A 20,225-nucleotide genomic window follows, 5' to 3' on the forward strand; every position below is an offset into this window, starting at 1 on the left:
AGAAGGTGCTGGAAATGTTCCAGAGATTTTGCTTCATATTGACTTGATAACATCACACAGTTGCTGCAGATTTGTCAGCTGTTCATCCAAATTTCCCCTTCCACCACATCCCAAAGGTGCTCTACTGGACTGAGATCTGGTGACTGTGGAGGCCATCGGAGTACAGCATTTTTCCAATCTTCTATTGTCCAATTTTGGTGAGTCTGTGTGAAATGTACCCTTAGTTTCCTGTTCTTAGCTGACAGGAGCGGCCCCCAGTGTGGTCTTCTGTTACCGTAGCCCATCTGCTTCAAGGTCAGATGTGTTGCATTTTCAAAGATGCTCTTCTGAATACCTTGTTTGTAACGAGTGGTTGATTGAGTTACTGTTGCCTTCCTGTCAGCTCAAAGTAGTCCGGCCATTCTCCCCTGACATCGAGGTATTTTCAACCAGAGAACTGATGCTCTCTGGACATTTTTTCTATTTCAGATCATTTAAACCTTGAGAAATGTTTGTGTGAGGAAATTTCAGTAGGTCAGCAGTTTCTGAAACACACAGATCAACAACCATGCCACCCTCACTCAACCTTTCTCCCTGATGCTCAGTGTGAACTTCAGCAGGCTGTCTTGACCTTGTCTACATGCCTAAATGCTCCAAGTTGCTGAATGGTGATTGGCCAATTAAAGATTTGTGTAATGAGCAGTTGAACAGGTGTACCTAATAAAGTGGCTGCTAAATGTATGTACCATGACTTTACTGGACTATACAATAGTAGGTGTTGTGCTCTCAGATTGTATAGAATTGTGTTTCCACATGCATGCAGTTTCATGAGTATCATTTTGCTTTTCTACATTTCAGCAATTTTGTAAAGCTTCAAATAACATTTAATTTTTGTGTCTGAACACTTTTGACTCTGCATTAGACCCACATGCAGTACTCCTTCCAAAGTCAGTAAGATTCTGATAAAGCCAAAAGAGGGTTTTTCACTGGCACGAACTGTTACTAAATCTGGCAACTAAATATCATGACGACAGCTTTATTGTACCAGCATTAACTCTTTATGTCAAGAGGAAATCCTCTGGGTACTGAGTAAATTATGCCAAGTACAGGAAGAAAAAAAAAACCATTACATCAATATACATCTTTTATTAATTACTCATTTTAAAGATTTAATAGCTTGTTTTCCCAAGATGTTTATATCTTACAATATCCTCAAATTCAGTCATTTGTAAAAACATTCATGAAGCGTGTGTGTATGTATATATGCATACATATGTATGTATATATACACACATATATACATATACACACACACACACACAAAGGGCATCACCAAGTAAACATCAATCCACACACTTTCTCAGACATGTACATAAAAATGTATGCAATTGTCCTTATGTTTTTTACACATACATATACACATTTATATATAAAATACACTTCAAAAGTGTTGGGTAGGTGTTCAATTCATGGTCGTAATTGGGATTTTTTTTTTTTTTTTTGTCAATCATTATCATGAAAACTGGAGAAAAGTTCCATGTAGAAAAGGAAAAGTGATCGCCTGCGGCAGTCTTTCACAGAAAGACTTGAAGGCAAAAACTCAAGCCTACCCTGCCTCTACCAAACAAAATAAAGAGCAGATTCACTCACTCCTTGAAAAAGAAGAGGAAACAACGTTTTACAACTGACAACAAGTGTGTGCGCCTGCAGCATTTAACTCCAGGGTACAGCTCAAATTCTCATTAGTTCTTGCATCCTTCCGGCTGGACCGCAGAGAAGAACAAACTGAGCTACTACAGATCTTCTTCCCAGATCCTTGAGGCGTCCTAGAACCAAAAGAAGCTTGAGTCCGCTAATTAAAGGCTCCTCTGTCTATTAATCATCACATCTGATTATTTTTAACTCGCTACCAAAAACCTATTATCTTAGGGTAAACTCTCTAGTAACACAAGAGTGATTACACATCAGGATTTGTACAATTTTGGTTAAAGGGAACGGGAACACGGGGGGGGGGGGCGTGGGACACACTTCTCTCACAAAGCAGATATAAACACTCCTGACAAATAAAAGTGACAGAGAAAGAGGAAAATAAATAAAGCAAATCAACAGGGGCACACCTGTCAAATCACACAGTCCAAAAATTAAATATGCCCCCCCAATTATTTTATAGCAGAACAACATTGCATTCATCAACCTTAAATGTTTCTCTTTTACATCATCTCAGTGAGGATAAAGTGAACACACAGTCCCACTCTGATTGGATTCTTCATTTTACTTCCCACTGGAGAAGTTCTTTGTGATTGCTGCGGGCTGTTCCAACCACTAAAGATTCTCTGGTTTAGTCCATTCAAATTAATTGTCTCTTCAGTCCGTCGTCCTCTCTCCCTCTCTCTTATTGCCGTCTGTTTAAAGACATGGTCATTTATCACAACGTGGTAAAACGGCATCTGTATGTACAAAAAACAAATCAGCAAGAGACCACAGTCTAATCCCTGCAGGTTGGATGTAATGTTTCAGCTAATGTGAACTTTATTCTTAAGGTTTTCCAGAACTCTTGACTTGCTTAGTGGCAGACTTTGCAGCACTTGAAAATTAGTAATAGTCTGTACATTTTTTATATACATATATATTTTAAAAAACCTCCAAAAAAAACCCCACAAAAAACAAAACAAAACACAAACAAACAAAATCAAAAACAAAAACAGTTGCTGAAGTGCAAAAGAATCATTAAAAGGAGACAGAACAGTGTAATGGTGGACACAAATATACACAACAATAATACTGAAAGCCGTGATACGGTGAGGAAAAGATCATGCTCCTGAGTCCAAGTGTGAGCAAAACAGAGTGACAGAAGCGATACTGAAGACAAATGTGGGAGAGGTTGAAGCGGGAGAGGGATGGAGGGACTGGATAAGTAAAGATCTGGACGAAGATGTAGTGATAAAGTGATGGAGGAGAGGAAGAGGCTAGCTCCACAATCCTGCGTAGTTGCCGTGCAGGCCCGAACAGAGCGGTCCACCTGCTACAAACAGCTTGGTGCCAGAGTCGTCATAGCAGTGGGTGTACACCGCGTTGGGGAAGGAATGAATGTCTGAGAAGTAACTCCTCCACGTCTCATCGTGATTCTGAAAGCAACATTAGAGAATAAATGGGGAAAAGAAAAAAGGAAAGTCATGACCATTTACAGCTGTGCATGTACACCAACTACAGCCTGACCACGTTTTACTGCCTGATCTTTTAAAATGGAAGTTTACTGAGGAAAAAGAAAAATTGCATACCAGCCAGCCTTTTCCTGTAGTCAGCTTGAGGATGCCATCTCCAGGGCACTTTCGATATCCTCCGGTTGGATTAAAAGGGTTCTCCAGGAATCTCTGAGCCCGGATGTCATAGAAGAGAAGAGAACCTTGGCCGGTACCCACTGTCACGATGTGCTCATAGAAACTCACTGAACGGATGCCTGTACAGACAGAAAGATGTGCCAGTGTAAAGCTACACAGTCAACATCTAGCCTTCCCTCATTTTGAGCTTTCCAACTTAAGAGCCTGAATCTTCTGGTCTAAACTGACACATGTGGTACTTTCAAATTTCCATAGTCAGTCACACACAGAGATGATAGGACATCAGAGAAGATCGCCCAGCCCTTGTCTGTATGTTCCTGTGCCAATGACTGCAACTCGTCTGCGACGCATCTCTTTGTAATAGCAGACTCGACTTAACTGGTTGCCAACTGGTAGCATTCTGGTTATATTCTTATATAAAAACAAGGTGGCTGAGCGCCTATGTAATTTTGCAGTTAGAACGCTCTCCTGCAGCAACTACGTCACTATTTGTGGAGGAATTTTTGTTTTAAATCTATGAAGTTCTGGCAGTAGTTAATGTGAATTTCTGTGTATGCAGACGGCAACAGATTTGCGACAGATGCCAAAAGAGTAGCAATTTTTGCAGATTTATCACAAACAGATTGCATCTATTTGTCAACTTGAGCACTCATCTTACCACCGTCTTGATGCAGCAGTCATTGTGAAGATGGCAACTGTACAAAGTTAATGTAGCTCGCAGCGTAAAGTGCTTTGAGTAATCATAAAGCCTAAAAAAATGCAACATTAAGTCCACTCCACTGTAAATTTCTTGTAGTCAACATAGAAAGCCTGTTAAACCACAGCTTTATTTTTCACAGCAGCAGAGTGGAAAATTCTAACCTGACTGCAAGCACACTTACTTTTATTATAACGTACAATATTTAAGTAACCTTATTAAGTATTTTAAATAGGCCAACTGCTCTCTCATTCTGTTATAGGCTGATTTTTAAAAGCCAACAGGTTACTTACCACTTCCTCTCTCTCTGGAATTAACTGACTTGATGCTGTGTGTAGGCTGCCGTGGATCCAGAAAAGAAACATGGGCCTGAGAGCCTACAGCATACACCGACCAGTCCTGCCCATATGCCAGACACACATTTTCTTTGCAGTAAGACAGCTTGGTGGACAGTATCTAGAGGGACCAACACAGACTGTTAACACTGCAGAAAATAAATTAGAATACGCAAGTATTTTAGAAGACTATTTACTATTTTGATCACGTTAAATAGAACTAACAATGTGAAGAATAAAAAAAAACAAAAAACATCAATATATAAATATTATTTGTCAATCTATATATTGTACCTTGCACAAGTTATGCTCAGCTTTCCAGAGGTGGAAATAGCCATCCAAGGAAACAGCACCCAGCTCCTTAAAGAAGGAAAAACCCAACATGGAAAGGCAGGTCAAAAATGGCTCAGGTCTAGAAACAGCTGAACTGACACTCTCCCGAAGCCTTCAGAAATCTAAAAGCTGTCAGTCTTCCTTTCATGAAAGACTACCCTAATCACAGTCACTGCTGTTTACAATGGATTCTTCTCAGGCCCATTTCAGAACGCAGGAGCATCAAACTTGGACCCAACTTCGTGATGGGGAAATTAATTTTCTTTTTCGAAACAGGAGATCAGAGATAATTCAATGAACTTTGAGTATGTTCTCTCTGGGTTAAAACTGAATGTAATGACAGAAGAAAAGTTCGGCACAGAAACGAGTAAATCTAGAGGTAGAAATATTGACATGCTGTTAGAACAAATTTAACAGGTTTACGTTGGTGTACTTTATTAAATGCAGCTCACTCATCATTTAGCAGATGACGACTGCTGACTGAGGATGACTTGATTTACACTGCTTTGGTGCCTAGCACATATGGAGGGAGGGGAAAAAAAAAAAAAATCAAGTTTATTTATAGACCGAGATAACCTTATAGTTCGTCAGAAACCGTTTGAATTTTTCCCGATAGGACAAACGGTCGCATAATTACGGTAATTCAAAGTTCCTTTGATCAGCAGCTTCAGCACTCTGTGTTAACCAGCTGTTCACGGCTACTAGGGGAAGGTAACGGGTGCTTCAGCAGCGATTGCCCTGCAGTATAGGGTTAAAATATGTATGCTGTGTGCGCGTTTCAGATGGCTCTCTTATTGCAAAACTACCGCTGCAAACTGTCGGTCTAGGCATTCAACCGAGCCTCCCTGTGCTTTGCATGCCTCTGTTTTCTTGCTGTTGGGTTTTAAAAATGGCACGGTTGATCCTGGTGAAGGAGTCACTCTCATGACTCAACTAGTGACGACACTCCCTGGCCAATCAGTGGCATGCTGTTCTTCCGCGTCACATTTTCAGATCGCCTTGGATCGCTTGGAACCCCAGCTGAGTGGGTGCTAAAATAGTACTTGGTACCTGGTACTAATGGAAATGCCTACAAACTGTGCTGAGTCGAGTCAAGCCGCACTGAGTAGGTACTAATGGAAATGCAGCATTTGTTGCTGACTAAATTAATCATGCAGATGAGTCTTACTTTATGGTTGTTGTTGAAGGCCAGAGCACGGACTTTACAGTTGTATGGGTTGGTGTACTCCTTGGGGATGTCCTTGAGGGCACGGTGGGAGATGTGGGCATAGGAGGGAACTGTCTCTTCACTTTGACTCTTCTCAGCCTGGCTCATTACTTCCTCTGTAACCTCCCACAGTCCCATGGAGCCATCTCTGGACCCTACGGATTAAAAGAGAAACAGGGCTCATCTCTATTATTGTCTAAGCTATTCACCTATTAAAAACACACACATGCACACAAGCAGCAAATCTCTCAGACGGCCCCAGTTCTGCCCCTGAATGTCAACTTCACACCGAGAGTAAACTGATTAATCACTGTGTCGCCTCCCATGTAAAAAGCATACAAACTGTGCAAACTCACCAGAAACCGCCATGTTGTCACTGATCCATGCTATTGAGAATATCCAGTCATTGTGACCATCCTGAAAAAACAAATGGCTACAATGTTAAAGTCATATGACCTTGTGTGCTCCAGGCTATTTGCTAAGCAGGGGCAATGCAGTATTAACAGAACATAATCAAATGGAGCATTTCATTCCTCTGTGCCTGCAAGATCTGGAGTGAAAACTCCAGTTAGCATATTACGGTACTCAACTACAGGATGTATTATAGTACTGAAATATACACTATGACATCACTTACTACTCAATGTATAGTGGACTGTATATTGAGCTCACCATTTTGCAGTGTAATATACTATGAGTGTACTACACCTGTTCAGCTGCTTCTTAACACAAATATCTAATCAATTTCTCACAACACAGCAATCACATGCATGTGGGCATGTAGACATGGTCAAAACAACCTACTGAAGTTCAAACTGAACATCAGAATAGGGAAGAAAGGCGTGGCATGACTGTTGGCGCCAGATGGACTGGTGTGAGTATTTCAGAAACTGCTCATCTACTGGGATTTGAGCACAAAACACGCTAGAATTTACAGAGAATGGTCCAAAAAAAGAGAGAAAGTATCCAGTGAGTGGCAGTTCTCTGGGAGGAAATGGACGGAGGAAAATGACCAAACTGCTTTAAGCAGACAGGAAGGCAACAGTAACTCAAATAACCACTTGTTCCAGTTACAGTAAGCATCTCTGAACGCACAACACGCCAAACCCTGAAGCAGTTGTAGTACAGCAGCAAAAGATGACACCGAGTGTCACTCCTGTCAGCTAAGAACAGTAAACTGAAGCTACAATTCACACAGGCTCAGGATCCATCCTGCCTTGTCTCAACAGTTCAGGCTGCTGGTGGTATTATCCTTGTGTGGAATATTTTGTTGTCACATTTTGGGCCCCTTAGTACCAACTGAGCATTGTTTAATGCAACAGACTATTGCTGCTGAACATTTCCATCTCTTTGTGACCTCAGTGTACTCATCTTCTGATGGCTGCTTCCAGCAGGATAGGGTGCCATGTCAGAAAACTCAAATCATCTCAAACTGGTTTCTTGAACATGATAATGGGTTTATTGTACTTCAACGGCCTCCCTAGTCACTGGATCTGAATTCACTCGAGCAGCTTTGGGATGTGGTGGAACAGGAGAGTCACATCATGGATGTGCAGCCAACAAATCTACAGCAGCTGTGTGAATATGGACCAAAATCTGTAAGGAATATTTCTAGCATATTGTTGAATTTATGCCACAAAGAATTAAAATGGTTCTGAAAGCAAAAGGGGTCCAACCTAGCAAAGTGTACCTAATAAAGTATCCAGTGAGCGCATATAAAGCACTAAAAAGCATCCCACAATGTTTCACACAAAGTAACAGATTGCCAATGGTCAGGACCTGGGCACTGTGCCAAAGGAAACAGGACGGACTCACAGTGACAATGACAGTGGCAGAAATTACGTAATTAAAGGTGAAGAGAAAATGATCCATGAAGTGTCCAAAATTTTTTTTTCCCATTTTCTTAAATAGCTCACTCTGCAGTCTTCTAACAACAACTCCCTATATTGAGAATAAAGTAAATTTAGTAAATTATTTTGGACATACAAAAGTTGTAGCCTGTTATGCTAGCTTCAGATTCCAAAAAGATCTGATAAGACAAATTGTAGATCATCTGATCACATTCCTTCAGTCAGACATTGTGTGCAACACTTGTCCCTATATAGTTTTTATAATAGCCCAAAAAAAGGCCATTTAAGTTATTTGTATTAAGTGACAATGCATGACATATTGTTATGCTTATATCCATTTTTGTCACAATTTCTTAAGAATGTGCATCTGTAGCTTAATAATTATGTTATGACATGCCTGCCAATCAAGAGAGACAAACATCTGTCAACACAATGTCAGACCTACTGGATTTACTGACAACCCATACAACCAAATAAGTGAAATTAAAGCTTCCCAACAATTCTGAATCCATCTAAAATCTCTAGAAGTCTTTAATAAATGTGTCTCGTACACGGAAAGTTTGATATCATTTCAATTATAAATAAGAACAAAGTGGATTAGCCACCATGAGCAATAACAAAATGTCAGTAAAGACAAGCAGTTCAAACTACTTACATCTCCAACACAAACAGGGTCTAGTGTAGGCAGCTGGTAGATGGCCAGACTGTTAGGGTTGTCTCCTCCAGTGGCAAGCAGTGTCCTTGAGGGGTTGAGTTCAATAGCATGGATCCCACAACCTTGCTGGTCCAGCCGAGTATGGGAGCTTCCTATGGAGTGATAATGCCGACCGGCTGCCACCGCACCCACCACCCCAGAGCTTCCGTCACGACACTCCCTGTCTTTCAGCATGGGAATGCGTGTGATCTGTCCTGTCAGGACATCAACTACAAAAAGCTGTATATGAAGAAAATACATGTAGTTGGCCAAAATGTGTGAGGAAAATAGAAAAACTGTGACCAAGACATTAAGTTCACTTAAGAACTTCTTTACTTGGTCTCAGATTTGGGGTTGATTTAAAAATAATCTCTCAAGCTATATAATGAAAGGTCATGGTCATGTAAACCTACTGATTAAATGTGATTTCTGACAAACATCAGTATAATATATGGAAAGACCTAAGTAGCTAACACAGGCCAGAAACAAATCTTACCGTGTTGCATTTTGTCCCACACACCACCTGCCGGTGATTGAGCCACTGTGAAGCAAACACCTTGTTGAGCCGTCCCAGAGAAAACTCCCTCTCCTTGAGAATGCTGGGGAGTCTGCCGGCCGCAAAGCCCCGCAGGCTCCGCTGAAGCCGTAATTCATGCTGCTGTTGAGGTCTGAATTCCCGCCCCCGCAGAGCACATACCACAGAGCGCCGACTGCACCACCACTGCTGGGCATGACGTGAGGAACAAGAAACACGGCTCCGCTTGTGTGGCGTCTGACACCAGCCCAGCTGAGGAAAGAGAGGGAAAGAAGGTCTAACCACAGCTCACACCACAGCTCTTAAAGTATTAAATAGAAACAAAAACAGAACACAGAGCCACAGACCTGACTCACACTGTTTGCAGTGGAAGAGCTTTTGCGCATTTAAGATTTTTTTTTAAGTTGGTGAATATACACCAATTTACAAACCCTTACAGGAACAGGGGAAGTCCAGTATTCTCACTAACAAAGTACACACTAGTGGCCAATCATACTACTTAAAAAAATAAACCATCTGAAAAAAATACAAATACTACCGTTGATTATTAACTTTGTCACACTAACCAACCCAATTATAAGCCAGATAACAGTTCTTGTACAGAAGAGGAGGAAAAACAGTCAATATTTATGACGTGTTTATGCCAAAGGAATCGACTGTGCAATTTTTTTTTCTTTTCTTATAGTGACTGAAGGTTTTGTCTGACACTGAAAGAGTATTTATGACAAAAAGGATCTGATTCAAGTCTCCTGATGATAGTGACTCCATGGGCCTGAGAAATGTGGGTGGTGATTACGCTGACATTTTCTGGCTCACGCCAAACATTCTTTTGATGTGCTGGACTCAACACTGGCTCTGCTGGCATGTTTACTTGATAAGGAATTTAGTCTGTTGAGAAATATCCAACTCGGGGCCTGGACGCAACCGATGTACGGTTAGTCCGTACGTACGGGAACTGGCTAGCCATCTTAACTGTAACGTTTCAGCTTGCTAGCTAGCTAAAGCTATGCCCGATAGCGCTATTCAGCTATTTTTAAGAATAAATCTGCTTTTATTGTTGAGCAAAAGGCGACAAGAAATGATCCTATTAGAGAAATGGACTGCCAGTAGTCTCTTAACTACATCTGAAAAGGAAGCTAATAGTCCAAACAAGGTGGCTAACATTAGCTGTCAAATTGACAACGGACTTCCGTTGGCTAACTACGTGCTAACAGAAGCGGGTACCTTCAAATAGAAACATGTTGTAGTATTGTTTAAATATGTACATAACTATTGCTGTTTGGTGCATTTTTTCCCATATAGGACAGCTATTAAATGTTATAATGTAACTAATAATCGGTCATAATATATCTCATATCAACTAAATCTGGCTAACTCACAGCTAGTTAGCAGTTTAGCTAGCTAGCTAATATGGAACCGCACCGGTTTCCGCCTACCTGTTGTTGATCCTTCGGCTCTCCTGCCTTCCTTTTCCTGCTAACTGTTTTCCTCGCCATAATCTGACACACACAGTTCCCTCACCCACATGGAGGGTAAAAGTGACTCTGGACACTGGATCATATAATGGCGATGTGCTATTTTGTTCGTTGGCCCTCAAAGGCAGCGTCCGACGACGGGGAAGGGCGATCACATACGGCTGAGGTTCGTTAAATCGGAAGCCAAAGATTATCCCCGAATTTCCTCCGTCCCTCCGCCTCTCAAAATTCACTACACTCAACCCGTGTAAACTATTCACTTCCGAGCCAGTAGCTTTGCTGCTTTTCCTTGTCTAGTCGCGTCAGCAGTAACCGCGAAACCGTCGGGCAGCGCGCAGCCGCACTCAAATAAAACATCAACAAAAACAAGGTCGTGCGCGAACGTCATGTGTGCTCGTTCACGTTAGTTGCGTGGGACCATTGACTCGATGACGTGACGTCAGAGCTGTCCTTAAAAAAATTTCATATTAATCTACATTCATACCTTAAATTATTGTGAATAATATTAAAATCATTGTAAAAAAACAAAAAAACAAACCCAAAACAAAAAAAACTATACTGTCTTTGATTTAGTTTTGTTAAATTGCTATTTTATTGAGAGAGTTTGCACAGAACCTGGTGTTTCTAAACATTTCACATATTAAGGGATTCTGTTGTCCAGCTTAAGATTTTTGCACTCTCAGACTGGAGGAAAAAAAGTCAGTGTGTAAGATAATACACATTAAAAACACATTCTTTTGACAGGGGTGGGATGCTATAGCGCAGGCATCCTCAAATCCAGGCCTCGAGGTCCAGTGTCCTGCAGGTCTTAGATGTGTCCCTGATTCAAATGGCTGAATTACCTCCTCAGTATGCAGTCAAGTTCTCCCGAGTCCTGCTAATGACGTCTATATTTGACTCAGGTGTGTTGGATCAGGGACACATCTAAAACCTGCAGGACACGGGACCTCGAGGCCTGGATTTGAGGATCCCTGCTATAGCGGATTGTTCCACAGCTGCAGTTCGGCCATCTGGTCTCCAACCCCTTCACATGCCAATACAGCTCTGGGCAAGAAACCAACCCCCAAGTTGCTCCTAATGGTGGGGAAACATCCTGTATGTGTGCCAGCATCTGAATGTAAAGCTCTTTGTGATGTTAAAAGGCGCTGCATAGATGCAGACAATTCACTATAACAGTGGGCTCACTGGATTTTTCTGAAGCGGGCTTACTGCTGGCATGAGCACTGAGGTATGAAAATCTGGAATCACACAGATGTTGAGTACTTTACCTCATGTCTATTAAAAGTTGTTACACATGACTATAGTCTTCTGTTTCTATACCTTGCAGTCAGGGTCCGTTTGGCCTCTCTGCTGTTGTATATTCTGCTGACAAAGCTTCAGAGTTGGATGTTTCCAGTTACCACTGACAAAACAATTATCTGTATTGTTGCTGTCTTTTCAGCTAAACACAGAATACAAATGCAGAAGAGAAAAGCGAGTGGCTGGGGAAGTGTAATTCCTTACCAGATTCATGTACCACTTTGAATCTGTTGTTGTCCAACATGAGAAAATAAAATCAAAACATAAAAAAGCTCAACAGTCTCACCACTCAAAAGATGTGCACATTTAATCATTTCCAAATAATGAGGAAACTAAACATTTTTGGAATCACATTTTAGGGGCTTGGGAAAGACACTCACCCACCATTTATTATATTAAATATCGCAATGTTCATTAGATTAATCAATGGAGATTTAGATATATGAATGCTTAAACATGATCCCCTTAATAATGACAACCCAGTTGCACTTCATCCTCGCACAACTCCCAAAGTTAGAACAAAAGCAAGGAGGCATCAATTGGAGATCCAGATTAGATTTTTCCAAATTCCAATCATCGGTCCGGCGTGTGGAGCTGTCAGACAAGCAGCAAGTGGACACCAGCTTTATCTATTATTAACAAAGCCACACTACAGTCAAGTACAGAGGCTGTAATACCATTTGTGTGTGTGTCTGTCTTCTTTAGTCTGGTAAATGAAAAGGAAGGCATTTTTTTAAAAAGTGAAACCTTTTTGTTGACATGTCAGATTCAAAAGGCTGGTTGAAGTAACAGGACACCTCGCTCAAGACATGCTATTCAGCTGAAACAAATAATGCCCCCCCCCCAAAAAAAAACAACCTCTGGGGTAAATTTATAATGTATGACAGTAAAGCAAACACTTAAGTGAGCATTCTTGGAATTTACTGCAAACGTGTTCATATTTATGGTTTGAATGGTACTGTGTATTCCACAGACACTTGGTCACTAATTTTCTATCAAAACAAGGAAAAATAATTTCTGCATTGGCAACCCCCCCAACCCCCAACCAAAAAAAAACACCAGAACAGATTGTTGGTTAGAAGCGGTCTCCTCACATCTGAACTACACTGATACCAAGCAAAGTTTCAGTTCTCTGAGTCACTTTTTGCTTAAGTTAAGCCCTTAAATGTTACCACGCCTCTCACAATCCCCCATCAAACCAGACACACTTTTTAAACATGAAACTCAGGAGTTCCATTACCACATATATAATAAAAATAAAGCATCCCAGCCTTCTTTTAAACAATTTTACCCAATCAACATCCTGGAAAAAATGTTTTCAACCTTTTTGTTTAAATGTTCCATTTAAGACTACGGCGATGTTGACCAAACTAAAAATCTGAATGAACACTCATTATATATTACACAAAGAAAAACAGTGGACAAACCAACAAAGAAAGTATTGTTGGATTTGATTTTGTGGTATCAAATCCCGCCCAAAAAACAGTGTGTGAATGACAGAAATCACTAAATTCAAAGCTTTTCTAGTTGCATCAACATTTCCAGCAAGGCCAGCAGACCATTCCTTATCTCCCAACAACCACTTGAGGCTCAAAGTGCCAGTCAAAAGTCAAACAATATGAAATGACTCTATTGCACTGTGATGTGGCTGCAAAGGCAGCACTCACATACTTTTTTTTTTTTTTTTTTTTTTAAAACCCTCCACTGTTTTCCAGTGACAGTTAAAACCATCACTTTTGTAAGTTAGCATATCTTACATTATATCAACCTCTTTATTTTAAAATCAAAGTGTCAGTGTACTATTTTAAATAAGTTGATAATTATGAGAGGTGTGTGCCTGTGCAGTATGTGACACATCAGTGCCAATACATCATGGGATATTTCTCAATTTCTTACATATCTCACCACTCCTTTAGCAGGCTTTCCAGTGCAGGTCAAAGAGCACATGGGGGCAGTAGTACTCTTATGTTCAGAGTTATGGTGGCAAATGCTCTATTAATGCAATTCCTAAAACAGAAAGCAAAGAAAGTGAATCTGAAACCAACTGAAAAGTGCCCAAAATGAACAGAAAAACCAACGAGTGAAAGCATTGCGTAGAACAGAAACAGGTGCAGGGCACGACAGCACAGAGGGGAATCCTCGAGTCAGCTCTCCATCTGTGCCATTTTTTTTTCTCTCTTTTGTTTTTATTTGTTAATGTAAAATCGTTCAGTCTGAACAGAGCGTCCACAAGCCCGCCTAACCCCTCCACCGTGTACTGTGTCTGCTGTTAACAGTGGAAGATGGCAGCTTATTTGTTTGAGAGATTCGAAAGTTCACACTGGTCATTCGGCGATGCACCCAGAGTCTGTCACCAGCTCCTCCTCATTTGGTTCTGCATTTTTGCCTGCAGTCAGATAAACACTTCCAAGTGGAAGCAAATCAGAATGGCAACAACATGCCACAGCTCATTCATTCCTCCTATTCATGAATAACCTAGCAGTACCAAATCCTGGAACACCATCAAGAACAGTTACAGTTTAACCTCCTTTACTCTAGGCACAGTCTTTAAGAAGTGCTGACACACAATGCGGTTTAGCACAGAGAAAAATTCAACAGTCTCCCAGCAGTCCCTTCCACAGCCAAGGCAAGGGCAGGGCATGGTATGATAGGGCGGGTGGAAGGAAAGGGGCTGTTGGGTGGTAGCGGGAGGCATGGCCTGGGTAGAGCTTTGGTTAGCTGGCTGGCTAGGCTCAACTAGCCGTGGCACGAGCCATCAGGTCCTCCAAAGCCTTGTCCTGATCATTGTTGTGGACTAGCAGCACCTCTTTGATGGCATCGCGCTCAAATCCCATTTCACCAAATCTTGACATCAGCTCAAGAAACTGCAAGGCCTGGGAAGGATGAAAAATAGGCTGAAATGCCACTGCTATTATTGTATTCTACACTTTTTTAGCCTCTCAAGCTATAATTTGAGCTACAGACATTTAAATGCTAGGCACTGACAGTTTTTCCCTCATCTTCTTGACAAGTATAGTTATCCATTGGCAAAATGTACAAACCTTTTCTTCTGAGCACTGGTACATCTCTAAACATTCCTCCACCGCACTTTCATCAAAGCCACGTTCACACAGACGACCATGGACAAACAGATAGTCCAGTACCTTGGACAGACAATAAGTAAATATTTAACATGTGTCAAGTAAAACACAAATTAACTCAAATTGCCATATAAAAGAGAACTATAAAAGCTAGTGCTCCTAATAACTTTTTGTTGGGTTTTACAGTGAACAAAATGACTTCATATTAAAGTGCTTACTCTGTAATTTCTGCTCTATGAGCCTGTCATCTTGCATTACTCATCCATAATGCCACTTCATCACTCACAAATTCCATCAGGATAACAGTTTATAGAACCTGTTATACCACCTGATAATTTCCATAATCACGTGACCACGGCTGGGGTATCATTGTCTTATCATTGTTTCGTACTACCTGTACAAAACCTGATATACCATTTCAACCTTCCATACAAGAGTGAGTGCAGTGCAAAACATTTATTTTAATGCTTCACTGTGCATGCTGACAGACACACACAGACAAAACAATTGAAGTGCTAAGCATCCGACATCAAATGTGTTATGAATCCAAATTTCTGCACGTCATGGTAGGAGGGAGTCACACCTGCTCCATGTTCTGCCCTTGTCTTTGCATCGCCCGTAGGACACCCTCATAAGAGTAGCCCATGCCCACAAGCGTTTCCACACACTGACGTTCGCTGGGAGTCATGCTGAGGAGGGCTCCGCCACAAGGCAGACCAGCAGATCCTGACCCTGGGACAGCCTAATGAAAAAACAACATAAGTGATTATCAATACAGCTCAAAGATGTTCTCTTGTCAGCCTTGATTGCCATATGTCACATAAGCTACAGGCATAGTTACTCGCATATTGAGCATGCACTCAATATTTTGCTGTATCAAACAATTAGCACATGTGCATTGGTAATGTAGGAAATATGTTTCTTACTGGACCAGTTAGTGCACACATGGTGTATGATTGTGTGAGTCACAGGCAAAGCAAAATGTTGGGATTGTTGTTTAGTTCCACAGTTTTTGGATGTGGCACAGCTGCACTGATGTTCTGTAATACCAGTAACTTAATATCCAAAGAGCACAGCAGACTATGTAATGGATAAAGTAACTAAGCCAACTAAAACTAAATCAATTTCCTGTACATCCATTTTTTAATCTAAAAGAAATTTATGACATCTTGTGTAAAACAAAAAAACTTGGCTGTTTTCACTTTTGCACAGCAAATTACAACAGTTGTGTGTTGCTACAGTGAAAGTTGCAGCTGAAGTGTTCAATGTATCCACTGCATTATACTCACAGGCTTTGGTGTACCACTCTTGGTGTGGCTGGTTTGCTCAGGGGCAACAATAACTTGGGCCTTCGGCATGGTTGGTGGGCTGCCGTTGGGCAGGTTCTGTCGGGGAGCAGGAACCGGGACAGGGAGTGGACTGTACCTTACAGGCTCTGGGTCACCAGAATCAGTGAGCTTGGGGAAAGTCAGAGAACGGATGTTACAAGGACGTTCATCTGTGTCAAACCCTGCCCTTCCAGGATGCCCAACTCTGTCCATGTCCAGCAAGGCAACCAACCCATTGGGTTTGTGGGCAAAGGCTGGTTTGGCTGAGAGGCTGGTGTTGGTGCTGGGTGGAGATGGGCTGTTTCCACGTGATGTTGGCCCTAGCTGAGAGACCTCTGGTGGGGAAACAGAAGGAGGATGCTGAGGTTGAGGCTGACTCTGGAGGATGTTTCTCAGCTCTTCCTTATCATCCAAAGTTTTGAGTTCGAGCTTATCAAAGGGGTCCTCTTCCCGCTCAAAGTCAGCTAAATTGAGGCTATGTGGCTGAGGAGTGCTGGGCTGTGTGTTCCTTGGGCCAAAGCTCGGAGCAGGCAGTGGAGTGAGGATGGCATTATGGCTCAGCCCTGCTAGAACGGGGTTCAGTGCTGGTGGTGGAAGGTCCTGGTCCTCTGCAGCAGACTGGGGTTTCTTCCCTCCACCACCATTAATGTCCTGGGCCTTGGCCAAACACTCCCTACTCTCTGCCTCCTGCTTGGCTGCAGCCTCTTCTGCCCTGGCCTCTGCTGCTCTGGCCTCAGCCAGTTCTGCCCCCCACCGCACACTACGCTTCTCAAGAGAAAAGTCATACTGTCGAGGATGTATTTAGAAGAGAAGGCAAAGAGGACACAAAATAGAAAAGAAATAATTATTGTATTGAATATGAGAATAACTGATATAAATGGTGCCTTTTCTCCAGTCTTAACTTCAACTACTGCAAATGTGATGTGCAGAGCTGCATTTATGACACGACTAACATCTGTGTAAAAAAACCAACCTTTGTGTCCCGCAATGCAGGCCCACAGTCTGGTGGAAGGAGACCGACAGGCAGACCCACTTTGGCTGGACAGCGGAATTTATCATTTATCTTGAAGGGAACATCATCAAGATAGCTGATGGGTCCTGTGCACATTTAAACACAGAGGAAGAAAAACTAATTAATTATACTTAGACTATACTAGAAGAATGCAAACTGGAACTAAAGGCACCAGGAGACCAAACAGTGAATCTACAAAGTACTGAAAATACATCCTTGCCATTGTTGTATGCATCTGAGCCAGACTTCCTCGCAGCCATTTAGAGTCTGAAAACAAAAATGAGCACAGTGGTTAGTGGTCAGTGAGAGTACTGTGATTTTTTTTGTGATAAAAGAGAGAAAAAAATTATAAGCCTTAGGTTAGCGTATCATAAAATAGTGCACCAGTGTGGAAATAGCACAGAGCAGACTTCCACAGCCTTTCTACAATTTGTCTAATATGGCATATTTACAGCACAGTATGTTTTTTTGAGAAATGCCCGTGTAATAGTATTAATTTAAAGCATAAGAGAAATAATGTGCTATCCCATGGTAGTGCAAATATTTTCAAATTGTAAACAGTTCCATTTGCCTTTGTGCATTATGTTGCACAGCATCAAGTTACATAATCCCGTTATTTGGTTTTGCTGTGCAACAATGCCCGACATTATGAACACAGACGCTACTGTTTCCAAATCTGTTAAACAGAGAACTTTGATCTGTGTGCTGGTGTGCAGATCAGCGTTCAGCAGAAAATGTGACTGATTTGATCCACTTCAAGTGCTGGGTGTCTAGAAAAGAAAGTATTTCAAATTCCTTTAGGCTAAAATGCACACAAAATATTGGATCAGCTTATTGTATCATCATTTTCCTGTTGTTTCAAACATAAACAAAAGTTAACACCTAACTCTACAAGATATTTTCATCCTTTATCTGCTTTTGCTTCCTTGTTAGTTCCAATCAAATGTCACAAAACCGATCATAATCACAAGGAATCGCGTGACTGGGGTGTATCTTTCGCTATCAGATGTCTTAAGTACGAAGACTTCTTAGTTACCCAGGAGTTGGTAGGTTTTAGTAGTTGGTGATAACGTTATATAACAAAAAAAACAAAACAAAAAAAACAAAAAAAAACCCCGTCACCACAACTTGGTCCTCTCTATATCCATTTAACAACTTAGATCAAAGTCCTTCTAGCTCTGGACTCACGTTTATGCTTCGAATCACGATTAGAGCTAAAACGAGTTGTTTGTAGTATCCCAGACAGCGGCGGTGACTCATAAAGGTAAATAAGTTGGCCAACTTCGAGTAACTGAATTACGTATAACTTAAAACGAGAACGAAAGCACCGCGATAATCGTCGACAACATTTTTTGGACAGCTTTGATTTAAAATAAGCAATTTTAATGCCCCCAGTTGTCACGTATGTATCATAAAATTTGCCCTCAAATACGATATATTCGTTAACAAGTGTCACTTATGATAGCTACAAGCTAAGCCAGCCTCTTTGGGTACTCCAGGCTCAGTGCGCGAAGTTTCATAGTGAATCAAGTCAGCGTCGCGTGCACCATTAGGTTACTTGATATCTTAGGAATATAAAGGCCAAATTAATTAACGCTGATAGTCACCATTAGATAGTGGCTAACTATCTTGGTGGAATGCAACTAAAGCTTCTCTCGGCGGCTCCCTTATCTACAAGGTGTCGCCACAACGGAAACTCCGCATATTTTGATTTGGCCGGTTTTTACGCCTGATGCCCTTCCCGACGCATCCCCCAAAGGAATGTATGTCCCCTCCTAGTCCCGAAACTGGGAACCCTTCCCATGTTAGGCAAGTGTGAAAACCACTATTCATGCTAATAAGCTTAGCTTCGCCAGTGGCCTGTTTGTTATGGGGCCAGATGGGACAGGCTACAGCCTGTGCTGCCACCGCCCCTGATATTAAACCGAGCTCACAGAGAAGAACAGACCCCTCTCACCAGTATCTGCTCGGTCTCGTCCTTTCAAAATCCAAACGACGCCTTATAGCGCTCCCACTCCAATTTAAGCTAATCTCCAAATCGCTTTTATTTATACTGAAACCTCTTTCCTGCTTCAGCGTAGGTCGCCATCTTGATTTGTCAAGCTCCCCTCCGCTTGTTCCTGTCTGACGTCACTCGGGTGCGTGTGTTGATTTAAACTACTCAAAACCAATTTTTAATTTAAGTAGGCACCTGTTAAATATGTTCCATTCAACTGAATGACTGGCGTTAATGTCGGAGAATAATAATAATAAGTGGCTGCAATAATTATCGAGGTTTATTAGAATTATGGATATGAAAAAATTAGATACAGCCTTAGGTGAATTCTGCCTTGTAATGTTCTGTTCTGTTAATGACTTTTGGTCTATAATCTATCAAATATGTGTCATACATGTCTCTCGTGAATATCTCATTTTTAGTCAGAAAGAACATTCTTGTCACAAGGTGAAAGCTGTAATCAGTTTTTGGCAAAGTAGTTTTTGTATATCCTTTATTTTGCCAGGTAAACAGTCTCATTGACATTAAAAATGTCTTTTTCGAGATAGATCTGTCCAAGAGGACAACAGAAACTGCAATAAAAATAACACAACAGTTCTATTTCAAGGGGCCAAAAAGGACTGATTATAATGTAGGACACAGAGTATACGTACAATAACGTAGAGTCATAAAGATACTTGCAAAATACGTTATTTATTTTTCGTAAGCCTATTTACCAATACAAGCAAATTAATTATCTAGATGATCTGATCTAGATGATCAGACGAAGCACGAATCAGACGAATTTCCAGTGAAGGACGTTGACTGGAAAAAAAAAAAAATCGTGATCTCATGAATATATGCAGCCTAACTAACCAAGGACTTTGCATCACATCCTTATATATAATGGCAATATATTAAAGGATTGGAAGTAGACGCAACTTAAGTGAAAATCACAGAATCAGTAATGTCTGAAATATATTATATGCATGTATGAGGTGAACTGTAGATATTTATTATTTAAAAGAGAAAAATTAAAGCAAAAATGTAGCCAACTTACATAAAAAAAATAATAACATATTATTCAA

The 20,225-nt window shown here is 41.1% G+C and overlaps 2 protein-coding genes across 2 annotated transcripts; both read right to left on the bottom strand.

Annotated features, from left to right (window-relative positions):
• Nucleotides 1-1,135: 1,135 nt before the first annotated feature.
• Nucleotides 1,136-10,816, bottom strand: dcaf12 (DDB1 and CUL4 associated factor 12). The gene is made up of 9 exons (XM_030730449.1): nucleotides 10,405-10,816; nucleotides 8,930-9,220; nucleotides 8,395-8,673; nucleotides 6,246-6,306; nucleotides 5,851-6,044; nucleotides 4,644-4,709; nucleotides 4,308-4,470; nucleotides 3,258-3,436; nucleotides 1,136-3,104 (listed from the first exon to the last, which is right to left on the bottom strand). The coding sequence occupies exons 1-9, from the start codon at nucleotides 10,462-10,464 to the stop codon at nucleotides 2,946-2,948; spliced, it is 1,452 nt and encodes a 483-aa protein (XP_030586309.1). The 5' UTR covers nucleotides 10,465-10,816; the 3' UTR covers nucleotides 1,136-2,945.
• A 327-nt stretch (nucleotides 10,817-11,143) lies between these two features.
• On the bottom strand, nucleotides 11,144-19,272 carry ubap1 (ubiquitin associated protein 1). The gene is made up of 7 exons (XM_030729640.1): nucleotides 19,120-19,272; nucleotides 17,383-17,429; nucleotides 17,124-17,248; nucleotides 16,112-16,936; nucleotides 15,406-15,564; nucleotides 14,784-14,885; nucleotides 11,144-14,615 (listed from the first exon to the last, which is right to left on the bottom strand). The coding sequence occupies exons 2-7, from the start codon at nucleotides 17,420-17,422 to the stop codon at nucleotides 14,475-14,477; spliced, it is 1,392 nt and encodes a 463-aa protein (XP_030585500.1). The 5' UTR covers nucleotides 17,423-17,429; nucleotides 19,120-19,272; the 3' UTR covers nucleotides 11,144-14,474.
• Between the last annotated feature and the right edge of the window lie 953 nt (nucleotides 19,273-20,225).

This window comes from Archocentrus centrarchus, chromosome 5, assembly GCF_007364275.1.
Source record: "Archocentrus centrarchus isolate MPI-CPG fArcCen1 chromosome 5, fArcCen1, whole genome shotgun sequence".
Classification (NCBI taxonomy): domain Eukaryota; kingdom Metazoa; phylum Chordata; class Actinopteri; order Cichliformes; family Cichlidae; genus Archocentrus; species Archocentrus centrarchus.

Coding starts and splice junctions, on each gene's coding strand:
- dcaf12 (XM_030730449.1), bottom strand. CDS start 10,464: ATGGCGAGGAAAACAGTTAGCAGGAAAAGGAAGGCAGGAGAGCCGAAG. Junction 9,221..10,404: donor AGCCGAAGGATCAACAACAG/GTAGGCGGAAAC, acceptor CTCTTTCCTCAG/CTGGGCTGGTGTCAGACGCC. Junction 3,437..4,307: donor TTCCAGAGAGAGAGGAAGTG/GTAAGTAACCTG, acceptor CTGTCTGTACAG/GCATCCGTTCAGTGAGTTTC.
- ubap1 (XM_030729640.1), bottom strand. CDS start 17,422: ATGGCTGCGAGGAAGTCTGGCTCAGATGCATACAACAATG. Junction 15,565..16,111: donor AGAGTGGTACACCAAAGCCT/GTGAGTATAATG, acceptor TTTTTTCATTAG/GCTGTCCCAGGGTCAGGATC. Junction 14,616..14,783: donor ACCAGTGCTCAGAAGAAAAG/GTTTGTACATTT, acceptor CATCCTTCCCAG/GCCTTGCAGTTTCTTGAGCT.